The sequence below is a fragment of the Amblyomma americanum genome, chromosome 1, assembly GCF_052857255.1.
Source record: "Amblyomma americanum isolate KBUSLIRL-KWMA chromosome 1, ASM5285725v1, whole genome shotgun sequence".
NCBI classification, from domain to species: domain Eukaryota; kingdom Metazoa; phylum Arthropoda; class Arachnida; order Ixodida; family Ixodidae; genus Amblyomma; species Amblyomma americanum.
The window spans coordinates 221,247,924-221,275,002 of NC_135497.1; the positions used below are offsets into that span (position 1 = coordinate 221,247,924).

Below are 27,079 nucleotides of genomic sequence, written 5' to 3' on the forward strand. Positions count from 1 at the left end.
ACAAAAATAGCACGCAAAAAAGTTGGCGGCGACGCCAGTCCACTACACCAAAAGAAACAATTATATGGCAATGGAACTGTTGTAGCATACGCCGAAAACAAGCGCAACTAGCAGCATATATCGCAAACTCCCCTAATCCACCCCCCCCCCCCCCCATGTCATCGCTCTGCAAGAGACAGAAACAAATCGCATTCATATCCGCGGTTATCGCACGGCAGTCCTTACGCCACGTACGGCAGGCAATCTTGACACTCGCATCCATGCCGGTGCTAGACCGCACACCGACAAACACGCCAGCAAGCACGGACACTCAGTATACCGCGATAGAGCTCAGCTCACCGGGGCACACATATGGCCTCGCTGTTCTTAACATATACAGCAATCCCAAAGATAAAGGCAGAGTTATTCCGGGCATCCTGGGCTCCTTTTGTTCCTCAAAGCTCCTTGTGGTGGGTGATTTTAATGCACGTCACACGCACTGGGGATACACCTCGGATACCCCCAAAAGTAACGTCATTTCTACCGCAATGGCTGATTACAACCTTGGCCTGATCGCAAACCCCACCGTACCCACTCGCATTGGCACGAGTGTCACCCGCGACACCACACCCGATCTCACTGGGACCACACCGAACATAATTGTTAAATCTCACACGGTCCTCCAAGACAGTCTTGGGAGTGACCACTTTCCAATCTCCACTACTATTGCTTACGATTCCAAGATTTTCAACCCTCGTTCACGGCTGCTCACTGACTGGGATAAATTGCGCTCATACTTGGAAGCTGATTCTACCAAACCCTGTACTGTCACCGACTGGACATACCGTCTGGTGGAGGCTATCCAGGCGAACAGCAAACGCATTAAAAACACCCCTGCGGCACCGCAGGTTGATCCGCATCTGGCTCATCTATGGGAGGCCCGACAGGGACTTCTCAAGCACTGGCGTCACCAGCGACACAATCGTAAATTGAGGCTCCGCATAGACGCTCTCACTCGTGAGGCAGAAGAATACGCGAAAACCCTAGCCCGCGCAAACTGGGCAACCTTTTGTAACGACCTCAAGGGTACATTAAGCACTAAACGCACGTGGTCCCTCCTACTCGCTCTCTTAGATCCAAAAACCACTAAATCTGAGACACAAGTAAGCACACAACGTCTAATACAACTAGAGCTTCAAAAGGGCACAGACGTAATTGCCCAACTACGGGACACTTATATACCCCCATTCCTTCAGTCAGCAGATCCACCCAATCTACCTCCACCTAACCCGGAACTTGATGCCGACGTTACCTTAACCGAAGTCCGCCGAGCACTCTTTGGTATTCACCACTCTACGGCGCCGGTGCCGGATGGAATAACGTAAACGCACTACTCAATCTGGACGAAGTCTCGCTTCAGGAACTCATGGAGCTCTTTAATAACCACTGGCACGCTGGGACGCTTCCGTCAGTCTGGACTCATGCCAGCATGCGATTTATACCGAAACCGGGCAAACCCCTCACCCTTCAAAATTTGCGCTGCATCTCCTTAACGAACTGTGTCGGCAAGCTCTTCGAGCATGTCATTCTCAATCGCCTGCAACCGTTCATAGAAACAACAGGCTTTCTCTCCAACGTTCAATTTGGCTTCCGTCCAAACATCTCTGTGCAAGACGTACTTCTCGCCCTTAAAGAGTCTCTCTTTTACACTAAGCGCCATACAGCCGCTGCGCGAGCCATACTGGCCCTGGATATTCATAAGGCCTTCGACACACTAAGCCATGACCATATCCTGACGACATTAGCCACCACCGGCTGTGGCACCCGCATATGCCAATATGTTCGGGCCTTCCATCAGGGACGCACGGCAAAACTCTATCTTGGGGATGTCGCCTCCCAGCCTTTCCCTCTGCCTAGCCGGGGAACCCCACAAGGGGCGGTCCTATCACCTTTACTGTTTAACATTGCCCTAGCGCCACTGGCAAAGGCCTTTAATTTGCTGCTATCCCAGGGCTCCACACAGCCATATACGCAGATGGTATAACCCTCTGGACAACGGGAGAATCTATTGGAACAGCCCAGGATATCCTGCAATCTGCCATAGACATCACCACCACCCAATTAGCAAACACAGGCCTCCGTTGCTCTCCAAATAAATCGGAACTCTTGCAACTGAAACCCCTGCCCAGTGACCCCCCATTGAACTGCACATGTAAGGGAATCCAGTGCCCATTGTGTCTCAGTTGAAGATTCTCGGCCTTCTCATTAACAACACACTCGATGCTGCCGCGACCCTTCAGCTCTTGCAAAGACAGACCAAACAGGTGGCTGCACTAATCAAGCGGGTGGCAGCACGCAATCATGGGCTGTCTCAACGCGAGACCCTCAATATGACAAATGAATTAATCATCAGCCGCATTACATACCACCTCCCATACCACACACTCACTCAGCGCCAAACACAACAGGCAGACATCCTAATACGCACGGCTCTCACCTCCGCCCTACGTCTTCCACGGACGGTTAGCACGAAACGCCTCCTGGCCACTGGTACCCACAATACCGTGATCGAATTAATAGAGGCTCAACGCACCAACCAATTAGTACGCCTGAGCCGCACGGAAACAGGACAATGCCTACTGCGACAGCTCCGTCTCAATCCACTCATTCCCACCCCAACAAGTCCTACACCTTACATGATTTCTCTGCGCACGCAGGATCACATATATCAGAAGGTTCTACCGCGCAATATGAACGCTAGCCTCCATCAGGGTAAGCGGCAGGCTCGAGCTAGCTATTACACCAAAACATACAGCAACCGCTTCGATATCCTTTATGTCGACGTGGCAGAAAATTCTAAAGTAGGATTCTTCACGGCAGTCGCAGCCTATGAAGACCGCACGGGGGGGGGGGGGGGGGGGGGGCGCCCCCACTATCCGAACTAATTCACCTGCAGAGGCGGAAGGAGCGGAGCCGCCATCGCACTTGCGCTGGCCCACTCCACCATTGACAAAAACACAGCCGAAATTTCCACAGATTCCCAGGCCGCATACCGCCACTACCTAAAGGGCGCGGCGACGCCGGCCACACACCGTATTCTTGCCACAGCCTCCTCTCTCGACCGAACGGTTACTCTGTCGTGGATCTTTGGGCATGCCGCGATCCCCTGTAATGAGCGCGTTCATGCGCTGGCCTGAGAACTCTCCTCCCGGACCCCGGACGATCAGACACCCAACCCTGAGCAAGAGGCCTCATCGGTCCTTTATACATATCATCAAATCACCGCATTCTACAAACTCCGCCGCATGACATTACCACCACCCCACGGTACCTTGGATGGATGGATGGATGGATGGATACGGCTGAACCCTTTACATCGGGCGGTGGCTCAAGCCACCTAGCCATGTCTTGTGAAATTTTACTCCTGTCTTGCTTTTAGCCACCAATCAGATAACCTTCGTTTGGTTACTTCTAACCTCTTAAAATCCACTTTCCCTTCACTATCCCTAAACCCCAATGCCTTGGGTAAGTCAGCCCCGCTGCCTTCCACTGTAGGGTGAAGCCCTTTACAGAAAAGTATCAAGTGTTCAGCTGTTTCCTCCTCCTTTCCGCACGCAATGCACAAAGTGTCTATCTCCTGGTACCTGACTCTATACGTCTTAGTCCGCAAAACTCCAGTCCTGGCCTCAAACAACAAAGAACTTCCCCTACAATTATCATAGATATTTTCTTTGACAATTTCCTGTTTAAAGGTCCGGTATGTTTCTAGTGCCAATTTCGTCAGCATCCCTGTTTTCCACAAAGCTCTCTCTGTTCCTTTAACCTTTTTCTTAACCGATAATTGCTGATTTGCCCCCTTACTGCTGTCCAGATATTTGCTTGTCAATTTTCTAGTTCGCTTTCTCCATTTCGTGTCAACATTCTTTATATACAGGTATCTGAAAACTTTCCTAGCCCACCGCTTTTCCTCCATCCTTCTCAATCGTTCCTCAAATGCTATCTTACTGCTAGCCTCTCTGCTCTCGAAAGACGCCCATCCCATATCACCCTGTACCCCCTGATTTGGTGTATTGCCATGTGCTCCCAAAGCTAACCTCCCTACTCCCCGTTGCCTAATTTCCAGCCTTGCTTGAACATCTGGCCTCATACACAGGACAGCATTCCCGAAGGTCAGGCTAGGGACCATCACCCCTTTCCAGATCCTTCTTACCACCTCATACCTATTGTAATTCCACAGTGCCCTATTTTTCATGACAGCTGCATTCCTACTAGCTTTATTCATTACATATTTTTCATGCTCTGTCAGATACTCAACACTGTTATTTATCCACACCCCAAGATACTTGTACTCATTCACTACTTTTAGCACGAACTCCTGTATTCTATGCTCGCCGCCCTCTTCATTAAATGTCATGACTGCAGATTTTTCCTTACTATACTTGAAGCCTAATCTATCTCCCTCTGTACTGCATATGTCTAACAACTTCTGCAGGTCTTCCTTGTTGTCAGCCATTATCACTATATCGTCCGCATATATCAGTCCCGGTAATGTCTGTTTAATCAATTCCCCTTGCTTGAAAAAATATAGGTTGAAACCTAGTCCGCTCCCCTCTAGCTTGGCCTCCAAACCTTGCAGGTACAACATGAACAACAAAGGGGACAGAGGACATCCTTGTCTAAGCCCCCGCTGTATCTCTACAGGCCCTGATACATTTTTTTCCCATTTTATGAGCACTCTGTTACCTCTATATATATCTTTTAAAAGATTAATTACTCCATTTTCCACATCCAATGTGCCCAATATGTCCCCACAAATGCTCCTGAGTAACGTTGTCATAGGCTCCCCTAATATCCAGAAATGCTAGTAATAAGGACCTATGTTCCTTTTCCGCAATTTCTATACACTGTGTCAATGAAAATAGATTGTCCTCCAACCTCCTTTGTTTCCGGAACCCATTCTGTAGTTCCCCTAACACCCCCTCGTTCTCCACCCAAGCCTGCAGTCTATCCTTTATAATTTGCATCACCACCCTGTAAACCACAGATGTCACTGTTATGGGGCGATAGTTACTTACGTCTGCTTTGTCCCCCTTTCCCTTATATATCATGTTCATTCTACTTAATCGCCATTCATCGGGGACTTTCTCATCCACTATCATTTTGTTCACTACCTGTATTAATGTTTGCTTGGATTTTGGTCCTAACTTCTTTATCAACATAATCGGGATACCATCTGGTCCTGTTGATGTGCCACTAGGAACCTTCTTCTCTGCCCTTTCCCACTCTCCTTGCTCAAGTGAAGCTATTGCTGTAACCGGTCTATCCTCCTTCGATAAATTATGTACCACGTGCTTTGCTGAAAATTTTTCCGTCATCCTTGTTCCTATGTGTTTTATTGCTTCATCCCCTTCTAGTCGAATACCCTCATCTGTAACAATAAACCTTTGTTCTAGCCTAGTTTTATTACTCATTGCATTTAGAGGTTTCCAGAATTTTTGGGCTGCTTTTCTATCCTTTTTATTTACTTTTGACATCCATTGGGCACCCTTTCTTCTAATTTTCTCATTAATCAAATAGGATGCGTCCCTTCTACACTTTATGAAGGTATCCCATTTTCTGTCTACTTCGGGTTTTGGTTCCCCCCTCTTCTTGGAATATCTGTGTTCCCTGGATGCTTCCTTGCGCTTTTCTATTGCCCTCTTGACCTCCTCATCCCACCAACTCTTGGGTTTGCATCTTTTCCCTTTTAGCTTTACTCGCACCTTAGCTAGCTCTAGCTCCAGTAATCGAGTTAATTTGGTATAAGTCCATTCTGTTTCACTATCCTCAAAAATTACTTTCTCGATTTGTTTGGCTGCTACTTCCAATTGCTTTTCTGAGTAAAAATTTCCCCCTGATTGTTTATCTTGATTCAGTCCTACATTGCTTTTTCTTCTGAAGCTCAACTTGATACGCTTGTGGTCACTACCTAGACTTCTGGAACCATCTTCATCTATGCTCATTACCCCTAATCTGTTAAGCATCCTCTGTGACATTAGTGCATAATCTATCGTCGAGTGCAGACTCCCCGCCTCCCATGTTATGAGCCCTTCACACTTCTCGGTGCTGTTGCATACAACTAAATCATGCCTGTCACACATGTCCTGCAGCATGCTTCCTGTCGAATCCGTGTACCTATCCAGGTCTTCTATGTGTGCATTCATGTCGCCTAATATAATTATCTCGCCCTGTCCTCCTAGCTCATCAATGTCGCTTGCAATACATTCTAACATTTTCCTGTTTTCCTCTTTGGCATTAACCCCTGTCCACAGGTATACAAAGCCAAGGAGTGTTTGCTTGCCTGCCACTGTTCCTTTTAGCCATAAATGTTCCCTGCATCCCAGTCTAACCCTTTGAAAATTCATACTTTTATGAATGAATGCCCCAATTCCACCTCCCTTTCTGCTGCCCTCTGTTCTATTGCAATATTCCCATGCGTAGTCTGGGTTACAGGGTGGTTGCTCCATGTCTCTAAGATGTGTTTCCGCTAAACCATATACCATTAATTCCTCCTGTCCTAACTGTTCTTCTATTTCCTCCCATTTCAGTCTATTTCTGCCACCTTGCATGTTAATGAAACCTATATCTGAATTAACTTGGCCCTGGCGCTTGCGTCTCTTTCTTCCCCTATGGTTCCATTGTCCGTTTGATCTTAATTCTTCCTTCTCTACACTGGTTCCTTCAGAGCTCCGGGTCCCCCCAAAAAAGCTGTTGCCTGGCGACCTATCCTACTACCCACCTTCTTGCCAGTGGCACCACCGTAGTGGATGCCATCCTGTGCAAAATGGTGGGGCCTAACCTCGTACACTTCCCTGTTGACCTCCATCACCTCGTATCTTAGTCGTCGACTCAATAGCCTAATTACCCGATTAGCCTCAACGACCCTCCTTTCCGTTTCGCGAGTCTGCCTCTGGACCTCTGGGATTGTGCATATGATCACATGCACACTCTCAGAGGCCTCTCTAAGCCTACGCATCCCCACCTCCAACTGCTTCTCAAGATTCTGGCTCCTCCCCTGCAGTACATCATTGAGACCAGCATGGATGACGACAAGGTGTTCGCCATCCATGCTGCCCACCACCACCTCCCGGGCTCTGGCCATTGCATCCACCATGCACTTCCCCGACTGAGCCTCCACCTGCACCCGCCTGTCTGCCTTCACTGCCTTCAGAACGCCTCCCTCAACCCTCGCTACATTCGAATCCCTGACCACCAGAACCCTCCTGCGCCCCAACCGTTCGCTTCCTAATTCCATCTGTTGGCCTCCGGATCGCTCTAGCTGACTCTCCTGCCGCTGTACGCTATTGTCGCGAGTTTCCATGCCCGCTTTAACCTTTTTCATTTCGTTCTCATTTTTCTCACTCAATGCTCGCTGCACTACAGCACTGTACGATCGACGAGCCTCGTCCCCCACCTGACACTTCTCCGAACTGGGGTGCCCAGCCGGCCGCGACCTGAGCGCTTCAACCTGTTTTTCTAGCTGGGTCCGCTTTTCCCGCTCTTCTTTAATCTCGCCCACCATTCGCTTCAACAGGGCGGAATTATTCTCCTCCTTTTTAATCAAATCGGCGACCTGAGCTTCCAGCTTAATCCGTGCCTCTCGTTCGACCTGCCGGTCCGCATTAAGTGCATTAAACCCAGCTTCCCATTCCCCTTTTAACGCATGAACGGCGTCCCCAAACCGCTTGCACATCTTACACACGAATCTAGCCTCATCCGCCTCGGCTAAGCTCCCGAACCCTGTCTCATCTAAGTAACGCCAACGGTCGCACTCCTGGCACTGTACTAACTCCCCGTCCTTGTCCTCCTTAACTTTCCTAGCTTGCCGACCCATCGTCCGGCCGACTACGCCTTGTGAAAGCCCGCCAAAATTCCTATGCGTAAAAACCCGCCAAGAATATTACACAAAACTTCGGCACTACACAACGTAAAAGCCCGCCAAAATTCCTAGAGAAGAAACCTTCGGCACTAGTCAACGTAAGAGCCCGCTAAAACTCCTGCACAAAAACCTTCGGCACTGCGCAACGTAAAAGCCCGCCAAAATTCCTACACAAAAAACCTTCGGCACTACGCAACGTAAACGCCCGCCAAAAATCCTACACCAAAAACTTTCAGCAATACGCAAGGTAAAAGCCTTCCAAAATTTCTACGCAAAAACCTTCGGCACACACACTTCCGCTAGCCTTTCTACCCTTAACTCGGTTTAAAACTACTGCCCGAAAGCATGTACAAGCGCAAACACCAAAAGGCACTTAGCTTCAGACGTAGTCGCTGGAGCTCCGAAAAAAAGCGTCCGCCTCCGACGGTGTCACGAGCGGTGTCCCTTGTCGCCCTTATCCAGCGCCACATGGCGACAATTACAGACGGGCTGCTTTGTTTCACCCTACCGTCTCTCATGCTTTCACCCCACCTTTCCTCCTCATTATAACACCTGCTGTGTGCCCAGATCCACACTTTTCCACTACCTTTGGGAATGTCCTTCCCCACAGGCAGTACCCCCACCCCAAATCCCACTCATTCTTCCTGGGAGGCTGCTTTACGGACCGCTCAGCCCACCGGCCAGAAATGGCTGATGGATCGGGCATTATGTGAGGCACATACCCGTGGACTCCTGGGCCAGTAGGAGACCACCCTGAAAGATTTTTCTTTCTTTTTTTTGCTTCTAATAAAAGTTGTTTACATCCATCCGTTATAGTTTATTACTTAAACCATTTGGACGTAATGGCAACTCGAGAAAAGGAGTGTACTGCCTCCTTTATAGTTTATTACTTAAAACATTTGGACGTAATAACAACCACCGTCTACCTTTAACGTCTGCCCATATCCAACTCAGGAACCGCTGATAAATCTGTTATTTGCGCATACGTTACCTTATGCCCTCGCAGTCAGCGCTACAAGATTTGAAGGCTGAGTTGGCAATTTAGTTATTTTATTTTAGTCTGGCTGCAAGAAAATCATTTTTGATGCCATAGGCAGCAGTGCACTTCATGCATTGCATCAAACTGTAAGAATAAATATAAATAAGGTGCATAAATTTAAGGCATAATTGGAAATAAATTCTGCATGCTTGCTGATAACGGCGGCAGCCAATAATAATAATAATTGGTTTTTGGGGAAAGGAGTATCTGTCTCACATATATCGGTGGACACCTGAACCGCGCCGTAAGGGAAGGGATAAGGAGGGACTAAGAGAAGAAAAGAAGAAAAAGGTGCCGTAGTGGAGGGCTCAGGAATGTGTGAGGTCAACAACAACAACAACAATTTAGACCACCTGGGCATCTTTAACTTGCACTGACATCGCACAGCACACGGGTGCCTTAGCGTTTTTCCTCCATAAAAACGCAGCCGCCGCGGTCGGGTTCGAACCCGGGAACTCCGGATCAGTAGCCGAGCGCCCTAACCACTGAGCCACCGCGGCGGGTGGAAATAATTTAAAAGACCTGGGTTTCAACGTGCACTGACACTCTGCGTTGCGCCGCCACCGAAACGCAGCCACTACACGTACGTACGGCGAGAAGAGCAGGTTATAATGCGTGCTGTAGGACCTCAACACTGCAGTCGCATTGGCTGAAGGCGAAAATGGTTTTGGTTTTGGTTTTTTTGGGGGGGAAAGGAAATGGCGCAGTATCTGTCTCATATATCGTTGGACACCTGAACCGCGCCGTAAGGGAAGGGAGTGAAAGAAGAAAGGAAGACAGAGGTGCCGTATGGAGGGCTCCGGAATAATTTCGACCACCTGGGGATCTTTAACGTGCACTGACATCGCACAGCACACGGGCGCTTTAGCGTTTTTCCTCCATAAAAACGTAGCCGCCAAAACTCGTTTTTGGGGAAAGGAAATATCGCCGTATCTGTCTCACATATATCGGTGGACACCTGAACCGCGCCGTAAGGGAAGGGATAAGGAGGGACTAAGAGAAGAAAAGAAGAAAAAGGTGCCGTAGTGGAGGGCTCAGGAATAATTTAGACCACCTGGGCATCTTTAACGTGCACTGACGTCGCACAGCACACGGGTGCCTTAGCGTTTTTCCTCCATAAAAACGCAACCGCCGCGGTTGGGTTCGGACCCGGGAACTCCGGATCAGTAGCCGAGCGCCCTAACCACTGAGCCACCGCGGCGGGTGGAAATAATTTAAAAGACCTGGGTTTCAACGTGAACTGACACACTGCGTTGCGCCGCCACCGAAACGCAGCCACAACACGTACGTACGGCGAGAAGAGCAGGTTGTAATGCGAGCTGTAGGACCTTAAAACTGCAGTCGCATTGGCTGAAGGCGAAAATGAAAACTCGCTTTTAGGGAAAGGAAATATCGCCGTATCTGTCTCACATATATCGGTGGACACCTGAACCGCGCCGTAAGGGAAGGGATAAGGAGGGACTAAGAGAAGAAAATAAGAAAAAGGTGCCGTAGTGGAGGGCTCAGGAATAATTTAGACCACCTGGGCATCTTTAACGTGCTCTGACATCGCACAGCACACGGGTGCCTTAGCGTTTTTCCTCCATAAAAACGCAGCCGCCGTGGTCGGGTTCGAACCCGGGAACTTTGGATCAGTAGCCGAGCGCCCGAGGGGTGCGCAAGGCCGACGCGGCTGAGCTTTCCGCGCCGCTACTAGCAGCGCCACATTCCTCCTGACGGCATCGGTGCGCAGAGGGCCCACGCGCGGCCGACGGAAAGCGTCGCGGTCTTCACACCTCACCTTCCCAATCTAGCCACCTTAGCTGATATACTACCGACGTATTTTTAGTCATGTCTTGAGAAAAAGACGCTGATCAATCCGTCCGACCCCGGAAAAAAAATAAGCTACATGCATTTGCGCTGCCCACTACCATTAGCCCCGGCGGAATCGGCAACCTACTAACGTTGGTATCGGCGGCATCGTCAGCTCCAGTAGTGCACCCGTGTGTATCCATGTGCCTACTCGTTGATCTGTGTGCGCTGTGCTCTCTCATGCTTGCTCTTTCGTGAACAACTTGGTGAACTGTCACCTGTAAACAGTGCTCTGCACAAGTTAATAGTTTAAAGTCGGGCGGTGGAGGCGGAGTATTAGTTATTCAACGGCGACATGAAGCTGCTTACGCACAACATGATGACTTCTAAGTGCATAAAAGGAGTCAACACCGGTTTCCCTCTCGGCATTGTAGTAAGTCCGTTGTACCTCTGACTTATTCCTGTTTTAAAGGAACCGCGCGAAAACTTGTTTTTTTTCTCTCTATTGCAGGCAAGCGAAACAAAGGTGATCTCTGTGGACTTCAATCCAGAGTTCGTGTGCCGCATGATACCAAAGCTGGACTGGGATGCCCTTTACCAAGCAGCCGAGAGCGTAAGCACGTTGGGTCTCATTACTAGTAATGTGTTTTCCGGTATTTCTGTCGGATTCCGTTGACCTGCTGCTTACCGAATAGCCAACTTCTTTTTTTTTCTTCCACGCACACGGCTCATTGAATCCGCGAAATGGTAGATGCGGCTGTGCTTTAATGCCCTTTTGGCTTTGGTGCCCTTCGTACGCTTGACACGTGTTCGGCTAGCGTTATGTGCTTCCTGCGTAACGTCGGGTGTGAAGCATGCGCACTTGCTAAGGTCGTGCACGAGCATGCATGGTGCGCGTGATTTGAGTGCTACTCGTAACTCGCTGCGCTACATTTTCTCTGAGCGTTTGTATTTTCTTCAGATTGGCTGTGGTTCACATTTGCCGAAGACGTTAGTGCCAGACTATGAGCACAACGAAGAATTTCTGAAGCAAGTCCATCATACATTGTTTGAGGTAAGAGGCCATACTACAACTTGCCATAAAAAGCACTTGTGTGAGTGCTTGCATGTTGTACAGCTAGAGTGCGAATAAGATAATTGGAGACAGGATTTTTCAGTAATGAAGCTTGTTACAGAATGATCACTCATCTTTCTCCTGGTTCATCACACTGTATGCTGGCCCACAAACACATTTTCTGTGCAGTATTAAATACTCGGATCTGTTGCTAGCACAGAGTGACATATTTCAGTCACCATGTTTCAGTGATGGAAAACATACCTAAATATATGCTTGAATTGCAGCTGGTTATGTTCATGTTCCATGTTATTTGTATACACTGTAAACACTTACTTCCAGCACAGTGCTGTAAAGCAATATTAAGTTGTTATAAGCACAATGCACTCCTGAAATCAAACCTACAAACTGGCTAAATTAACATTTTGGGGCTGCTTGCATTGATAAGACGGGGCCATGATTGAGCCTGCAAATTTGTATGCACTTGAATGCCTGCCTCTTAGATCTCTATTATTTGTTTTATTTCTTTCAGGTGGAGGTTGTTGCTGGAGAGCTTGTTTGCCCTGAAACAGGAAGGAAATTTCCAATTACCAATGGCATTCCAAACATGCTTTTGAATGAAGATGAAGTCTGAGAAACGCTTCTTGCGATGTGCCCTGCTTTCACTTTTGACAATTGTCATTTCTTCCTTGTTAGGGAAACTGTATATAAAATCTCCTTCACAACTTGAACTTGAATGGCAGGATGGCCAGCCAACAGATTATTAAGGAGCTTGTCTATTCATTATTTAAAGAATTTTGTTAATTGTAACTAGTTAAAAGGAAAAGCCAATAGCAGTGTGCTTTGTTTAGTATCGGGCAGAAAATTGTGAAACATCCAGTCACTCATGGCTTCTCAAAATGAAAGTGAGAAGCTACATCCTTTAGCAAGAACTGTAGTGCCTGCTCATAGGTCGGCATTTTGATGCCCAACACCTCAAGGTTTGAGGAGACTTGTTTCAAATGGATGGCAGTTGTAAACGGATTTCTCCTGGTACATGTTTGTTATTTGCTGTCATCATGGCTTGACAAGCTATTACTATATTCAGCCTTTGTGCTTTGAGGAGGGAAGTGTCAGCAGTTTGGCATACTTGAACTACCCAGTGTTGCCCCAAAACATGATCCACTACTGCTTTGGTACACCATTCATGCTGTGTGATTTCATCTTAAAACACTTCTACAAAAGAGAAACACCACAGGAACAAATTTTACATGAATCCTTCGTGCTATAGGAAAGCTACGAAAATTGGAGTTTTACACACACAGCTAAAAAATGACAGCTTTGTTGGAAGTGCAGTAGTGCAAGAGAGATGGGAGAAAATGTAACTGCCACATTGCATGCCAGTTTTGACTGCCCAGTTTTTGCTACGTGACTATAGGAAAAATAAATGGCATACGCAGCATTTTCTACACCAATTCTCTGAGCCTGCTTATGGCACTGCTGTGTACAAATGAAGGCAGACCTGTAATAGGAGACACTAACAGTCGCTACAGAAGCTTAGTCCCAAGTCATGTTTGGATAAGTAGTAAAAAGGGCCGATGCACGTACTGCACAACTCGAAACTGTGCAGTCAGAGTAAACGTGCCCCGTACAGATTTCATCTGAAGCATAGTAATTTGAAATGTAAACGGCAGGCTACATGGGGTAAGAAAGTAAACAAGCTGCATCTTGTGAAGCCCCCATTGAAAGTCGATCTTGAAAATGGTGTTACTGTGCTAGAAAACACTGACAACAGATGTGGAGTAACCCCATTTTTAAGGTGAAGATCCACCAACTAGACCATATTGCCGCTCTATTGAAAGAATGGAAGACTTGCAAGTTTTAAGAATGTTTTATTGAAGCATTGCTCATGCACATCTTGCACGCAGCTTCATACACTCGAAACAAAAAATATGTGAATTATGCAGAGGTGCGATTACTGAGTTGACAGTAAACCACTTTTTGTTATTGTGCACCCATCAAGTGCTGCTGGGTGCAGCAGCAAAAAATATTTGTATTTACAGCCCAGTGTTTTCAACATTGCTGCACACATCACTTGAAACAAAAATGGCCTATAGCCATTGTTGTCCCATGACTTGCTGTGCCCTCAGCCAAAATTTCAACATTTGAGTTTCTACTCGCACAGATACTTAGCAGATCTGCTCATGAATTCATCCAGTAGCATGTATTATTTCATTTGTAATTTGTAAACTGGTCCAGCCCTATTTCATAAACTCCATGACAGATTTTGCTTTCTGTTTTCCAATCAACTATCTTTAAGTGGTGAAATAATTATGCTATTAATCTCCTTTTGATCAACACCACAAATATAAAAAAAATTGAAACATTACCCTATGCTTTTTGGCTTCGGTAGCAGTTGGCTTCCTTCAGACATAAATTTGCAAGTTATTTTATGGACTTTTGTTGCGGACTTATTAATCAGAAGTTTATTTTTACTTGTAAAAGGGCTACAAAGGAAAGCTGTACAGCTTCCACAGCAACTTCATAGTTAAAGAAAAATGCGTCCTGGTCCAGGGTTCGAACCCGGGACCACCGCTTCACCGGAGCAGTCGCTCTACCAAGTGGGCCAACTGGGGCGGCTAGCATATGGTAGGGGTACTGAGCCCTACCATATTTTGACTTATTGAGCTATGCAGAGTTGTCGCAAATGCCTTCAGTACCATGTGGTAGCATCTACAGCACGTATGCTTCCCAAGGGTTACGCTGGAAAGAATTAGCAGTGTTGTATCACACTTGCCTGCTTTTTTTTGCTCCAGTGCATTTCTGGCTTCAATGTGCACACCAGTGGCCACGTTGAAGAAGTTTTACACAGTTTTACACAGTTGCTTTAAAAATTTATTTCTTTCAGAGGCTGTATGAGGGGCTTTCTGCTGTTTGTATATTGTCAGCATGAGGTGTCGGTGACCAAAAAGTCCTGCATTCACCTACTAACCAATGGGAATGCGATCCATATAGGCCTGAGAGTTGAAAATCTTGCGGGGAGAGGCCTGTGTCATTTGAATTCATATTTCACCTCCACCATTTTCGTTTTGTTGACAAAGTGGTCATGGCAGAATTCTAAGCATGAGTGAATCCAATTATAAATGAAACCACCTGCAGAGCCTTGCAGGAGGCCTGTACATTTTCTTCTGTGAAATTCCTAAATTGTGTTGCATGCCCAATTTGTAGGCCACATACTGCAGGAAACAAAATGAAGTAACACTTCGGCCGACAGTAGAGTATTTCTAGCCAAGTCATACTATTTTGTGTCCTTCAGGGCAATGTTACTCTTCGTCTATGCAGTTTTCGTGGCGTGCCAAGATCACACGCAAAAAAGCACTACCTGTGTTGCACTATACATGCTGCTTCTGCAATGCAAGCTAATATGTAGCCGAACAACAAATAAAAAGTTTGCATGCAGCCCATTTTTTTGCAAGTAGGTGTAAGAATGGAATAGGCAGATGGCTCTACACGCTTTAAATGATACCTTATTTCAAATGTACACATTATATGCAGTTATCTCTATTTGTCGTTGCTACTGTATTTGCATCACATTTGTTATTACTAAATTCAGCTTTTGTTTACACACCTCGCATAGCTGCAGTATCGGCAGACGCTGTTAAGGGCTGATCACTTGAGGCCTCAAATTCTAACTGAAAAGCACCACTGATGCCTGTTTGGTTTGGATTTTTGAACACATTTATTCAAGAAATCACTAGGGTAACGTAGCATTTGCCATTAGCACATCACACAAATGTGGTATGGCATCAGCAATACGAGGTCATTCGGTGCAGTACAAATAAGGTGTGCCACTACTTTTTGCCAATACCGGCAAAGATGCTGCATGGGTTCGTCAAGATGTGCAGCATTAACTGCAAACTTAAACTAAAAACATGTCTGAAGGGTTTGTTCATTCTATTGTTTTTGGAGAGAAATGAAAATATTCTAGATTTTTTTACAATGTTCTCAAGCCTCCGAACAACTGTGCATAGAAAGAATAGTAGTATAAAGACTGGCACAATGCAGTTGGCATCTACAAAAGGAATGGGATCACATGACAGTGAAAGAATTTCTTGTAGATTCTTACCAAAGAGGTTCTATGAGAAATAGTGCGACAAGATCTGTAAGTATGCCATGCTCAATGCAATATATTTTACTAGCCATGGTAGAATTGTCACTTGCTTTTTTCCAGTGTATCCAGGGCACAACTTTCTTAAACATGTTTCAGGATGCAAGAAATATTATTTTTGTGTTGGTAGAAAGTTAAGTATAACAACTGCCATGATAGAATGTGACCCAGAATATACATGGGGCAGCAATAAAGGAACACACACATCGGGCAGGACAGCATTTATTCTAAAAGGAACCACAGCACAGAACAAGTGCCAACACACTTCTTAGGCTACGCATCAGACAATGTCTTGCCTTTCCTTATAGAAGGGTGACAGTGCAGAAAAACGGATTATAGGCTTAAAAATTTGGCAAATTTGTCATTGTACTACCTGGGGATCCTGTTTTGTGGGACACGAAAAGGCATTCATAGGGCGGAGGAAGACGGGTTTTCATCTTTTTGTACTTTTCCATACACATGAAACTCTAGACAAAGCTTAGCCTTGTTTTGGCAACATAAAGGTTTGGACTGCATGAGATAAGGCCTTAATTATGAATGCTGGCCGTGTTCATATCTCTAGTCTGATTGCTACACCTATATTCCTTGTCACTAGGTGTATACAAACTGCCTTTATTTATCTGCAAGAATTCACCAGTGCAGTCACAGACGACACTGTGAAAATGGAACATTTTGCACTGCCAATTAAAAATTAAAAAAAAAGGAAAAGGAAGGCAGAGAATATATATGATTAGTGGAATTAACAGGACTGCAGCCAGATGACCAGGGAAACTAGTGGAATATGTAATATTGAATACTCAAGACACAGCTGGCAGACTAAATGCATATATACCAGTTAAAAAAGTGGTTGTGATCTGCCTAGAATGATAGAGTATGACATTACAAGATTAGTGTCTGCAATACAGTACAACCTCAATACAGTAATACCATTCACCCCTAAAAAATTCTCTGCACCTAATTGGAAACAAATATTTTGTAGCACGAGAGCTTCACAGAAAGTCTGAATTGCAGGCTTATTTCTGCCACCTGAAAAAATTTTGTGCAACTCTGCTTTCAATATCTGTCATTCTGCACAGTTAATTCCTTTGAAAATGATACTTCCAAGGTCGCTTTCCTATTACTGTCCTGCTAACTACGTTTGAAAATAGTCATCTGTTCACTAGCAAGGTTGTCATTTGTGTATTACTCACAAAAAGCTGCACATATTTTGGCCTAATCTTCTCCTTTCACTTATCAATAAACTCATGTAAGCGAACATAAAAGCCTAAATCCTGCATAACAACCTTTTTTTGTATCTGCATTTTACTACAAATGAGCTACTGTAATGAGGTTCTACTGTACTATGCCACAGGAAACACAGCACAATTTTAAGCTTTGCCAGCAGCTTTGAACAACTTTCTCATAATTTAAACAAGCAGCACCTTGACATCTGCCATTCACACTGGACAAGCTCTAAGCTCTGTCATGATTCTAAGCTATAGTGGAGCTGTCAGCACAATGATTTAATGCATTTAGCTGACAAGAAATGGCACTGAAGTCCATTCTACCCTAGCATTTACAAAGTAAGTCCGAGCTTCGCAGGGCATTCTGGCTTCAAAGTCATTAACTGTACAAATCTGATGTTATGCTAGCACTCACAAGCATAGCTAAGCATCTCAGTAGCTCTGCTGTGTTGCCCCCGAGACTCACACAAGCACAATGCGTACATTCTTGACACTGACTAAAGTTTACACACACACATCAGTCAGCCACTTCGAGAAGCAGGACGGAGACCATATTTACGACTGGCCAGCAAAGTGAATCCATCAGCCACTGCTTCTAACAAGCAGCAAGCCCTTGCTGCACACAAGCGGTTACTGTCCCTTTGTGCTCACTGAATGGTAAGGGATAGCAGCAATGATGTGCTTACATTACATTACAGTGCAGCCCTTTGGCCTAGCTAGTAACAGTGCACATTTCTGAAATCATTTAATGCCTAATTCATCACATTTCCCAAAACAACTAAAATTGAGCTTTCTTTCCTATCTGTCAGATTCCATGTGTATTAGCCAAGTCTACTGTTACTGGTGTTAAGTCTGCTAACATTTTGATAAGTACTTTTTCATGCAAATGAAGCCTCAGTGGCCTGTCCTCGGAACTCTCAAATGTGCATGGCAATATATTTTCCTTGTGTGGCTTTCTGCCTTTTCGCAGTGTTGGTGGTGCCATTCTCTGAATAAATGCACATACACAACACTTAGGGAGAGAAAAGAGAAAATAATGCCACGAACTAGGTTACAGAAGTATAGACTGTGAAAAACGCCACTCTGATGAAAATGCTACATGATATTCCTGTGTGTGATCAACTGGGAACAAAAATGAAAGTACAGGCCCGCACTTAGCAGTAAAGCATTATTTGATAAAACACCTATTGGAATGTTTCATGTTGCAGTTATTAGCAGCAGATACAGAGTTTGAAGATAAGAGCCACAACAGAGAACCCCATGATGTCTTGCAGTAGCGGGTCATGCAACAAAATAATGGTTAATGCTGATAATTGAGGAAAGATAGGAGTGCACACGTAGATACCCGTGCATTGTGCTGGTGGGCATCATAAGATATCTTGGCATCAAGCCAGGCAGTGTAGCTCGCATCTTGAAGCTCTGAAATCTGGAGCCCTTTAAATGTTGATTTCTAGAAGACCAGATGTTCAAGAATAAAGCACAAACTAATGTTACAAAATCACAGCCAACAGTTTGCGCTTAATATCTGGTATTCTATTCCATATTGTGTCAAAGTAAGTGTGGGGTGAAAAATATGGTTATGTAAAACTTTCCTCTAATGTATGCACCTGTTAAACATTTTAACGTACCATCCCACAACCTCCCATTATCAGCCACACATGTTACTTTAATATAAATATTGGACATGAGATCAAAATATCCAAACATAGAACATTTCATGAGACCAGCAGCTGTGGACCTATCAATGAGCATTTGTTTCAAAAATGGACGAATGACATTAGCCACCAACCTAAGTTTAGTACACAAAATGGACAAAGCTTCAGTCCCAAACTGGCCTGGCTTAAATATTTTTGCAACCACTTCCATGGGACGTCAAGGAATTTCAACAAAGGTTACCATGGACGAAATGATTGAAACATCAACCCTTTATAACCTTCAACTGTGTAAGGTAACATGTGCGATCCCAGTGTGTGCATACCTCTTACAAAAGTGATTTACAGCCTTTGCCAAAAGTAAAGAGCCCAATGGGTTTGCTTCTAAGCCATGTAGTGAGGCTGTCGTAGCATCCATGAAACTCCCAACTTCTGGAGGGATGAGAAGAAGAGTTCTTTTCACCTTCAAAAGATATGAAACACCAGTGCTGTGAAACAAGCCACCAGAAGCAAACCCCTGCTGCTTAAAAATTTGGCAAAGTTTGTTCATCATTATTCTCACAGCTTGCCTCTGTAAAGCACTGCTATACAAATGAACTGCCACCACTTATACACTAGTGGTAGTGCTAATGCTTTTCCTGTGTGGACACTGAACATTAAGCTCAAAAATAGCAGCACCAACCCATAAAATGCATCATGCACTTTCTATGTTGTTGAGTTGCATGAATGTAGCCATTTTAGGCAATGGCTGCAACCTCCATCAGCGTGCAGAAATAATTCTTAGCTGCTTCCTAATATACAACGGTGCCAAAGGGACTAACCTGCCATGAAAACACTGCTGCCGTGCTAAAGCGTGAACAACTTCCAATGTGGTTTACTTCAGCATGCTGTCAATAGGTACCTGAACAAAGTGTCAGAGGCATCTGTGCTAGATGAATTATGCATTTTGGACTCGCTCGCTAACCATAAAACATATGTCAACGTATTAACTATTTAGTCTTCAAAGAACAAAAGTAGTACACAGCCTTCATTCAGGCTATACACACTAACATGACTGCAAAACTTATCTTGACAATTTGTCTCATTCTTTTCTTTCAGTTCAGCCACATTAGACAGTAAATATTTTATCGAAAAGCATTGACAATTAGAAAAACTTGGCTCACGCCTGTAAAATCAATAGAAACCATAGCCATCAAACGCTCAAACAGTGGCACATGTGGAAGCAAATAACAGACTGTGCTTTGCCAGTTGGCAAGTCATTTCTGGAATAAATGTAAGTAGGCTGTTTTCAGAAGGGTTTAGCCTGCCAATGAAGAGACCTGTAGCCATTGGTGCAACTAAGATTGACCAGCAGTGCATTATATCATGTCTTTATATATATATATGTGTGTCTGTATGTGTGTGGGGCTATAGTTCTTACGCTCTGGAGTGGACTGTGTACAGGCCTATGTTCAGTAAAGGGTATCTGCCAGGCACACAAAACCAACTTCACAGACAACCACACACTACAAAATGGCAGTTACTCTGTGACAGCAATGATTTCTAAAATAGATATCTGCTGCTGCTGCTGCTTGTATGTACAACAGGTTTTTTCACACATGACAATGACGGTTCTCAGGGCAAGTGGAACAAAAAAAAGAGTGAAAGATGTATGAGAGTTGCCACATTCAGAGAGCGCGCTTTTCTTTCACACAAAGGCCAAGGCCCAATTTCGCCCAGTCCCTGATGGCAATGCAGGAAAACAAAGTACATAATGCAATGAGGTGCAAGCAATGCTTGTTCACTCACATCTTATCTTTCTCATCATGTTTTAGGCTGTTTGCTTCACAGATTGTAACACATGATGTGGACGAAACACTGCTTTCAGGCATACACACAATGAAAAAATAGTTATAGTTTCATCTTATGTGCACGTGACAACAGTGCGCACAGAGTGCCCTGTATTGTGGTTTTGGAGATTGTGTCAAACATGCTTGACTCAATCGCTCACCTTCATGCAGCCACTTGGTACACATGTTCACTACCTTGCTTAAGCTGTGGCCATTTCACTTCTATGTCCTGCATTATATATTCTTTTTGCTGCACTTGCTTTGAAATACCAACCAAGCAAAAACTGCAGAGACTAAATCATTAACCAGAAATGCACTTTTACTCCACATACTAATAACTGTTCACACCTTCAAAGCAAAGCCACAAACAGCATGTGACAAATTGTGCTACCTTCATTGTAAAAGCTGCAAAAACACATGAAAACAATGCAACAGCTCTTCGCACATTATAACATGGCCCAGAGCGACCTCAGCCATGGGGGATTTCTCGTTTATTTGTAAGCTGGGATACAGGTATGTCGAGAGTTATACCACACACACTAAATATTGTTAAGGAACCATAGACTAATTATCTTTCTCAAATTTAACCTTTCTCTCTCAGTTCAAGAAGCTAGACATGGATCCAAAACACACAGGATAAGTGGCAAAGTGTGTTATAAACTATATTATCTTCACATAACCATTCAACACCCAGAAGTTCTTTAGAAACTTGTATGGCAGCATCTGTGCTTGCAGTGTTTTTGCCATTCACTTGTCCCTTGCATTTTTTTTTCTGAATGCTAATAAGAAAGCTTCCTTAACTGAGTCTGCCAACTAGTTACAGTTTACGTTTAAATATCCAGTTGTAGTTTGTGCCAGTGACATCTAGTACCAGTGAGCATTTTTCTCTGAATGGATGCCAAGCTTAGTACCTCAACTTCTGTTCCAGGTGCCATATGATACAGGAACACCATTATACACCTAATGTGTGAGACATGAAGTGGAACAACAGATGAGCACAATTAATGAATTTAAATGCATGTGTGACAGTCTCAGAAATGAAACTGTGATGTCAGGTTGTAGCTAGTTTCCTTAGAAAAATTTAAACATAATAAAAAGAAGAAATTGTTTTGTTATGTACATGTTTTCTGGACGGGAAAAGCACATACACACACACTTACTGAACTTGCCCAAGGGTATTTTCCTACTGCTCAAGCTTCACGCCTGTGGTGAACTGTTGTGTTTTGAGCTTCTAGCTAACACCATAGACATAAGCTTGCATTCAGTGGGTAACCGTCAACCGACAGATGCCTTCACAACAAAAAGGAGTCTGCCCCGAGCAGTGTACAGTCATGGACAAAAGCTAAAAGGGATGCGGATTTGCGGAAAGGAATTTATTATTGCGCTGCCTCACCAGCCAGTCAGTTGGCATTTGTTCCAGCGGATGGAGCATGCATTTCCTTTCATGCCTGCATGTTTTTGTTTATGTAGAAAAAAATTTTTTCCTGCAAACCTGCAAATCACATACTTTTGTCGATGACTGTACATAAAAAGATTTCCGATTTTACAACAGGTGACAGAGCACCACTGCTTTTTGGTATCATGCTGCTTAATACAAATGTTTGGAGCAGTTTTTTCTTTTTCAACACAGAAAAAAAGGTTTCAGTACTATATGTCTTCCCATGCCATATAGAAGCAGCCCTAGAGTGCACTTATTTTGGTTCTATGACTTCCAAAACTCAGCTCAAACATACTGTATAATAGTACCCACTTGCTGCCAGACCTCAATGCCATACAACTTTTATAAACTATCTGCTTAAGCACTTGGGCTAAGCACATTACAGATCATGCACGATTTGTGCTGCAGGACAGGGCACTTTTGGTGTCCAATGATGCTATACTATTAATGTGTTAACTGTACTTGACACACTTCTAAAGATAAAGAGTCCCGTGAACTAACAACTTTTCAAAAAAAAATAAAAAATCTGGGAGCTTGTTCAATTAAAATAGTGGTTATTACTCTTACTAAGCCAAATGCAAGCCTAACCTTGGATGAAGGATACAAAGTATACCTGCCATTATACCAGCACCATAGCAAATTACTCAAGTTGTGGGTGAAAAAAAAATGCACTGAATAAGCATGGGACGGAGCCATTTAATAAAAATTATTTCTGCACTCACTCAAAAGGAGCTTGAGCATTGTAGTTTCTTTAGCCCTTTCTTTCACTTACATGGGCAGCCAAAGATTGCATAAGCTGTTATGAGTCGCACAGGAAAACTCGAGCTTAGCATTTGCCACTTTGCTTGCGTGGTATAGGCAAACTTAACTTGCTCCAAATTACTGTGCCAAAAAGAGCTTGAGCAGATTTTTTTCCTTTGGCAAACTATCAGCTCTGAAGTGTAACAATATAGCAAAGTGGAAAGTGTTGGTAATGCATTTTAAAATGAAGGCAACACTTCAAAAGCCAAACAGTGCTCAGCTGGGGTTTACTAGCCTGAAATAGATTACTGGCCCATTCCCACTTGCACACAGTTAGAACTAGTAGAAAAGAACTGCCAGCAGTAGGAAATGGGCTAATAGCGCTGTGCAAGTTTTCAATACTTTCACTTGTTAAGAGCTCTTCGAGCTGTGCTCACATAATGGAACAGTTCACAAGCCTACTGGCCACATGACAGGCTACGTGCGATCTGTATGCAGGCAAAACTCAAATGGCACACCAAAAGAGCGAATGACACAAGAGTGGAGCAGACTGGCTTCTACTTTCTATCTAAGGGTTCTGCCAAACATAAGCACCACCCACCAATTAAATCTTGTTGTTTCAGATGGCATTTGAACAAAAGCAAGTCAGCATGACCTTTTTACAATTCCTCAGAAATGCAATAAGTGTGTAAACGCCCTCCCCATACCCCCAGAAAAAAAAAAAAAAGATCTTGCAGGCAATATCCCTACCACTGTCCCACAGCACTGAGAATCACTGCACCAGTGCAAAGAAATAATCTGAGTAGCTGCACTGTGCTGCTGTAGTAGTCCAGTAACAGGATGACCACAAAAGCTGGGAAAAAACCTTTTTAAGCCTCCACAGTGCAAGCTACTGCCTTCAGTGAAAATGCTCACACAGAGTACCTGCAAAAGTCTTTGGAATACAATAGCCACAATAAAGCTAAACTTCTTAGCTGTCTCGAGGTGCAGCCTGACATTCAGGGGTGCACTGTGTAGATTGTGCAGGTGAGTGCAGAGTACACCCTTCATTAAGTGGTTGCATGCTTAGACTGCCAAGTAATTAAGCTTTTTCCATGGCTTCCATGTTCTTAACGCTTGTGCAGACACCTGAATTTTCAGAAAATGAAAAGGTAACTTGCTTTCAGGCTCAGTATCTTTAGCTCTGGAAAAATGACAGTGGCTCACAAACACAACTGGGTATCGAAAATGTACAAGTAATTTTCTGCTGTGCCGCCTACAGGCTGCCCTTGCAAACCTGTCGTATGATGTTACATAATGCGAGGTCTGTAAGAAACCGTGACTTGGTCTGTCATGTGGCCCTTTATTCTAATGCGTTGGCATTAGAACCCCCATGTCGAAAAAATGTCAGTCTGTCCGTTTGTAGCCTCACTTGGCAGGTGGCAAAGTAGAGGAAGGAAACTCCCCTTTGCTTTGGGAGGACTGGGGGGACAGAGTGGGAGAGGCAACGCGTGGTGGGCACTTGATCACACTACCTGTTTGCACAGTCTGAACTCATCAGCAGCTGCAGTTTCTCTGTCTGGAGGAGACAGTAATGCTAACACATACCCTGCCCCATGAATTGCATTGATCGTCTATACTTTTTTGTTGTATAAACGCTCCTACTCATGCTTGCAGGATAAGATAAGCACACTTTAGATGTAGCAACAAGGTCAGCAATTGGCCTTGTAAGAAACTTTTAAAGCCTGGACTACCACAGAAATGTTTGTCAGGAAAAAGAAAGCAAATATGTACTAATCTGGCTTTGCTTGCTTAGCAAGCAAGGTGCTGTATCATTAGTTTCAGTTTCATGTTCCTATGCCACCCAAATCTAGCTTATTCCATGTTCTTGCCTGCGTGTCTAGTTATATTCTCGCCCTTTCAAATAAACTCTCCCTCACCTCTAGACTATGCTTTGAGTGGCTGCTCCTCTTCTCCCATCGGTGGCCACCTGCTTGGGCTCGGGCCCCATCGCCACCGACTCTATACAAGGCATTATGAGAACTTCTAAAGGAGCCAGAATATTGCCGTGTACTTGGCCTTAGTTAAAAAGCTGGGAAAATTCGATGTGTGGCTGAATTATGCTTCTTCTGACATCACATTTTGCTAGAAAAGGGAAGCCTGCTGCTACTTAGTTACAATATAATGTACTGAATATTCTCTCATGTAACACCCCTAACGGGGGCATTTGAGCTGTGCTATAAATAAATACGTAACCTTGACCACAACTATCTTGGAACCTTTGGGCAATGTTTCATTATAACTGCACATTCTCACCACTTTCCACATTTCCTGCCACCATGGCTAAGTCATTTTACCATTTGCTATGCTGGCAGCCTTGGAATCTCTTGTTGTATAGTATAACATTTTATTGGACAGTTGCCTTCTGGGTGGACAGTATTAATTTGTAATCTGATGTGGCTGTCTGTTTATGATGTGTCTTTTATGACGTGGAGTACACATTTGCAGACATCATGAGGCACTGAAACATGTTTCTGCAATAAGTACACAGTGGCTGAACTATTTCTGGAAGTGCTGAATATTATTTTTTGGCTTATTAATGCAGCTCAAGCTCTGCTATGAGTGCTCTTAAAACTACCAGTCACGTCAACCTTAACATCAGCCTGCACTGCATCTGTTTTCAGATAGCACATACGCAAAGCAGGTGCTGGTGTCCACATTGTGGCAAGCTGGGATGCAGCAATCGCATAAAGTTGCCAAACACAGTATTAGACATCCTAGCTGTGTTAAAACAGGCTGCATAACCCTTAACAACTTTTGCAGCATAAAGGCAATATTACCGTAGCTATCTATGCTGATAACATTGCACTCATGACAAAAGTGGCATAAACTGTGGAGGCAGGAGATAACAGGTACAACTATTTCATTATGCAACACCTCATACAGATGATGTGACTGCACTTGCTGAACTCTGTGATACAGAGCAGCACTTGAGTGGAAATAAAGATGACTGCTTCTGATATCTTTAATGGTTCTTAATTTTTCAATATACTTTGAAATTATGAAAAAACTTAAACAGCATGCTAGTCAAAGGCAGTGAAATGAGCTACACCAGCTGCACTGAACTTATCACAAGCAGGCTAAGAGCCAGGCTTGGATTGCATGAAGATAGTGCCTGCATTAAGTGGCTGAGGACCTGTGCAGCAAGATCCTGTATGTGGTGTGTATACACCTTTGCCTTTTCTTTATCATTTCGCACTCTGAGCTCAAACAAGGTTTCAGTGACCATGTGTACCAAGTAGGCATCTATGCAGGCCCCATACTTAGTGACAACTTTATGTGGTAGCACTAAGATGCCTGCACAAGAATTTTGGTTGTCTATACATAGACAGATACCTTGTTGCAAGAATGAAGAACTATACAAAATGCTTGAACTGAACTCAGACATCACTAGCAAATTCACAGCAAACACTCCCAATTTTTACAAAGTTACTTAAACAAGCAGAACAAAATTGTGCTACATTAAAAGTAACTCTGCATATAGATTTGATTTTAGACTTTCGTTCTCCCATCAGTTGAAGTTGCAGCTATGCTGGCCAGTTTCAGATGTTTACAAAACCTTTTTTTTTTTTTTTCAGACACTAATCTCTTGCGAGACTAGTACAAGACCAGTGAGAGTCATATTCTTGTGAAAATAGATGACAAACATAACAAAGAAACAGTTCAAATCTAGAGTACTGTTTCCACTCACAGAGAGTGATAGGTGTTAGCTACACTTTCAAGTTAGCTACCACTGAAAGTTGGGCCTAAGTATGATTTTGTCCCAATCACTGTTGGGAGGAGGAGGACTTGGAGCCCTGAGGAGAGTCGCTACCACCAGAGGACATAGAGGATCCCCGCAAAAAGGAGCGGAAGGTGATATCCTTGAGAGGCCCCCGGCGAAACAGGCTTGACGCCTGTGGACCCCGGGCTTTGGTGCAGCCCTCTTTGCTGGTAAGATTCTTTGGATCTGGGCCTCGGCGCAAGCTTGGATCTGGGCCTCGTCGGTTGTCAGGGTCCGGACCTTGCCATTGCACGTATTCACGCCTACACAAAAGACAAAAGAACCCAATGTGCCCTTGGATTGGGCCTAAAAAGAGAAACTACTCATTATGACTAGAGGCCCTGGTGTTCCAATGGGATTTGAGCATTTCCTGCAGAATTGTGTGTTAGCAGCCACATTCTATGGTTTATGGTTTATGGGGGTTTAACGTCCCAAAGCGACTCAGGCTATGAGGGACGCCGTAGTG

At 44.4% G+C, this 27,079-nt stretch overlaps 2 protein-coding genes across 2 annotated transcripts in view; one reads left to right on the plus strand and one right to left on the minus strand.

Moving 5' to 3' along the window:
• Positions 1-10,653: 10,653 nt before the first annotated feature.
• Trmt112 (tRNA methyltransferase subunit 11-2) lies at positions 10,654-13,235 on the plus strand. Its single transcript, XM_077648537.1, has 4 exons — positions 10,654-11,160; positions 11,239-11,340; positions 11,689-11,781; positions 12,314-13,235. The coding sequence occupies exons 1-4, from the start codon at positions 11,083-11,085 to the stop codon at positions 12,413-12,415; spliced, it is 375 nt and encodes a 124-aa protein (XP_077504663.1). The 5' UTR covers positions 10,654-11,082; the 3' UTR covers positions 12,416-13,235.
• Positions 13,236-16,134: 2,899 nt separating this feature from the next.
• Positions 16,135-27,079, minus strand: part of LOC144114656 (uncharacterized) — a 62,642-nt gene continuing 51,697 nt past the window's right edge. The window contains exon 18 of the mRNA XM_077648536.1: positions 16,135-26,876. Within this exon, the coding sequence (XP_077504662.1) occupies positions 26,618-26,876 (259 nt within the window). The 3' untranslated portion in view covers positions 16,135-26,617. The remainder of the gene's footprint in view (positions 26,877-27,079) is intronic.

Excerpts from the sequence above, each read along its gene's own strand:
- Trmt112 (XM_077648537.1), top strand. The coding sequence starts at position 11,083 with ATGAAGCTGCTTACGCACAACATGATGACTTCTAAGTGCATAAAAGGA. Across the intron at positions 11,161-11,238 it reads GTTTCCCTCTCGGCATTGTA|GCAAGCGAAACAAAGGTGAT; the intron begins GTAAGTCCGTTG and ends TCTCTATTGCAG. Across the intron at positions 11,782-12,313 it reads TCCATCATACATTGTTTGAG|GTGGAGGTTGTTGCTGGAGA; the intron begins GTAAGAGGCCAT and ends TATTTCTTTCAG.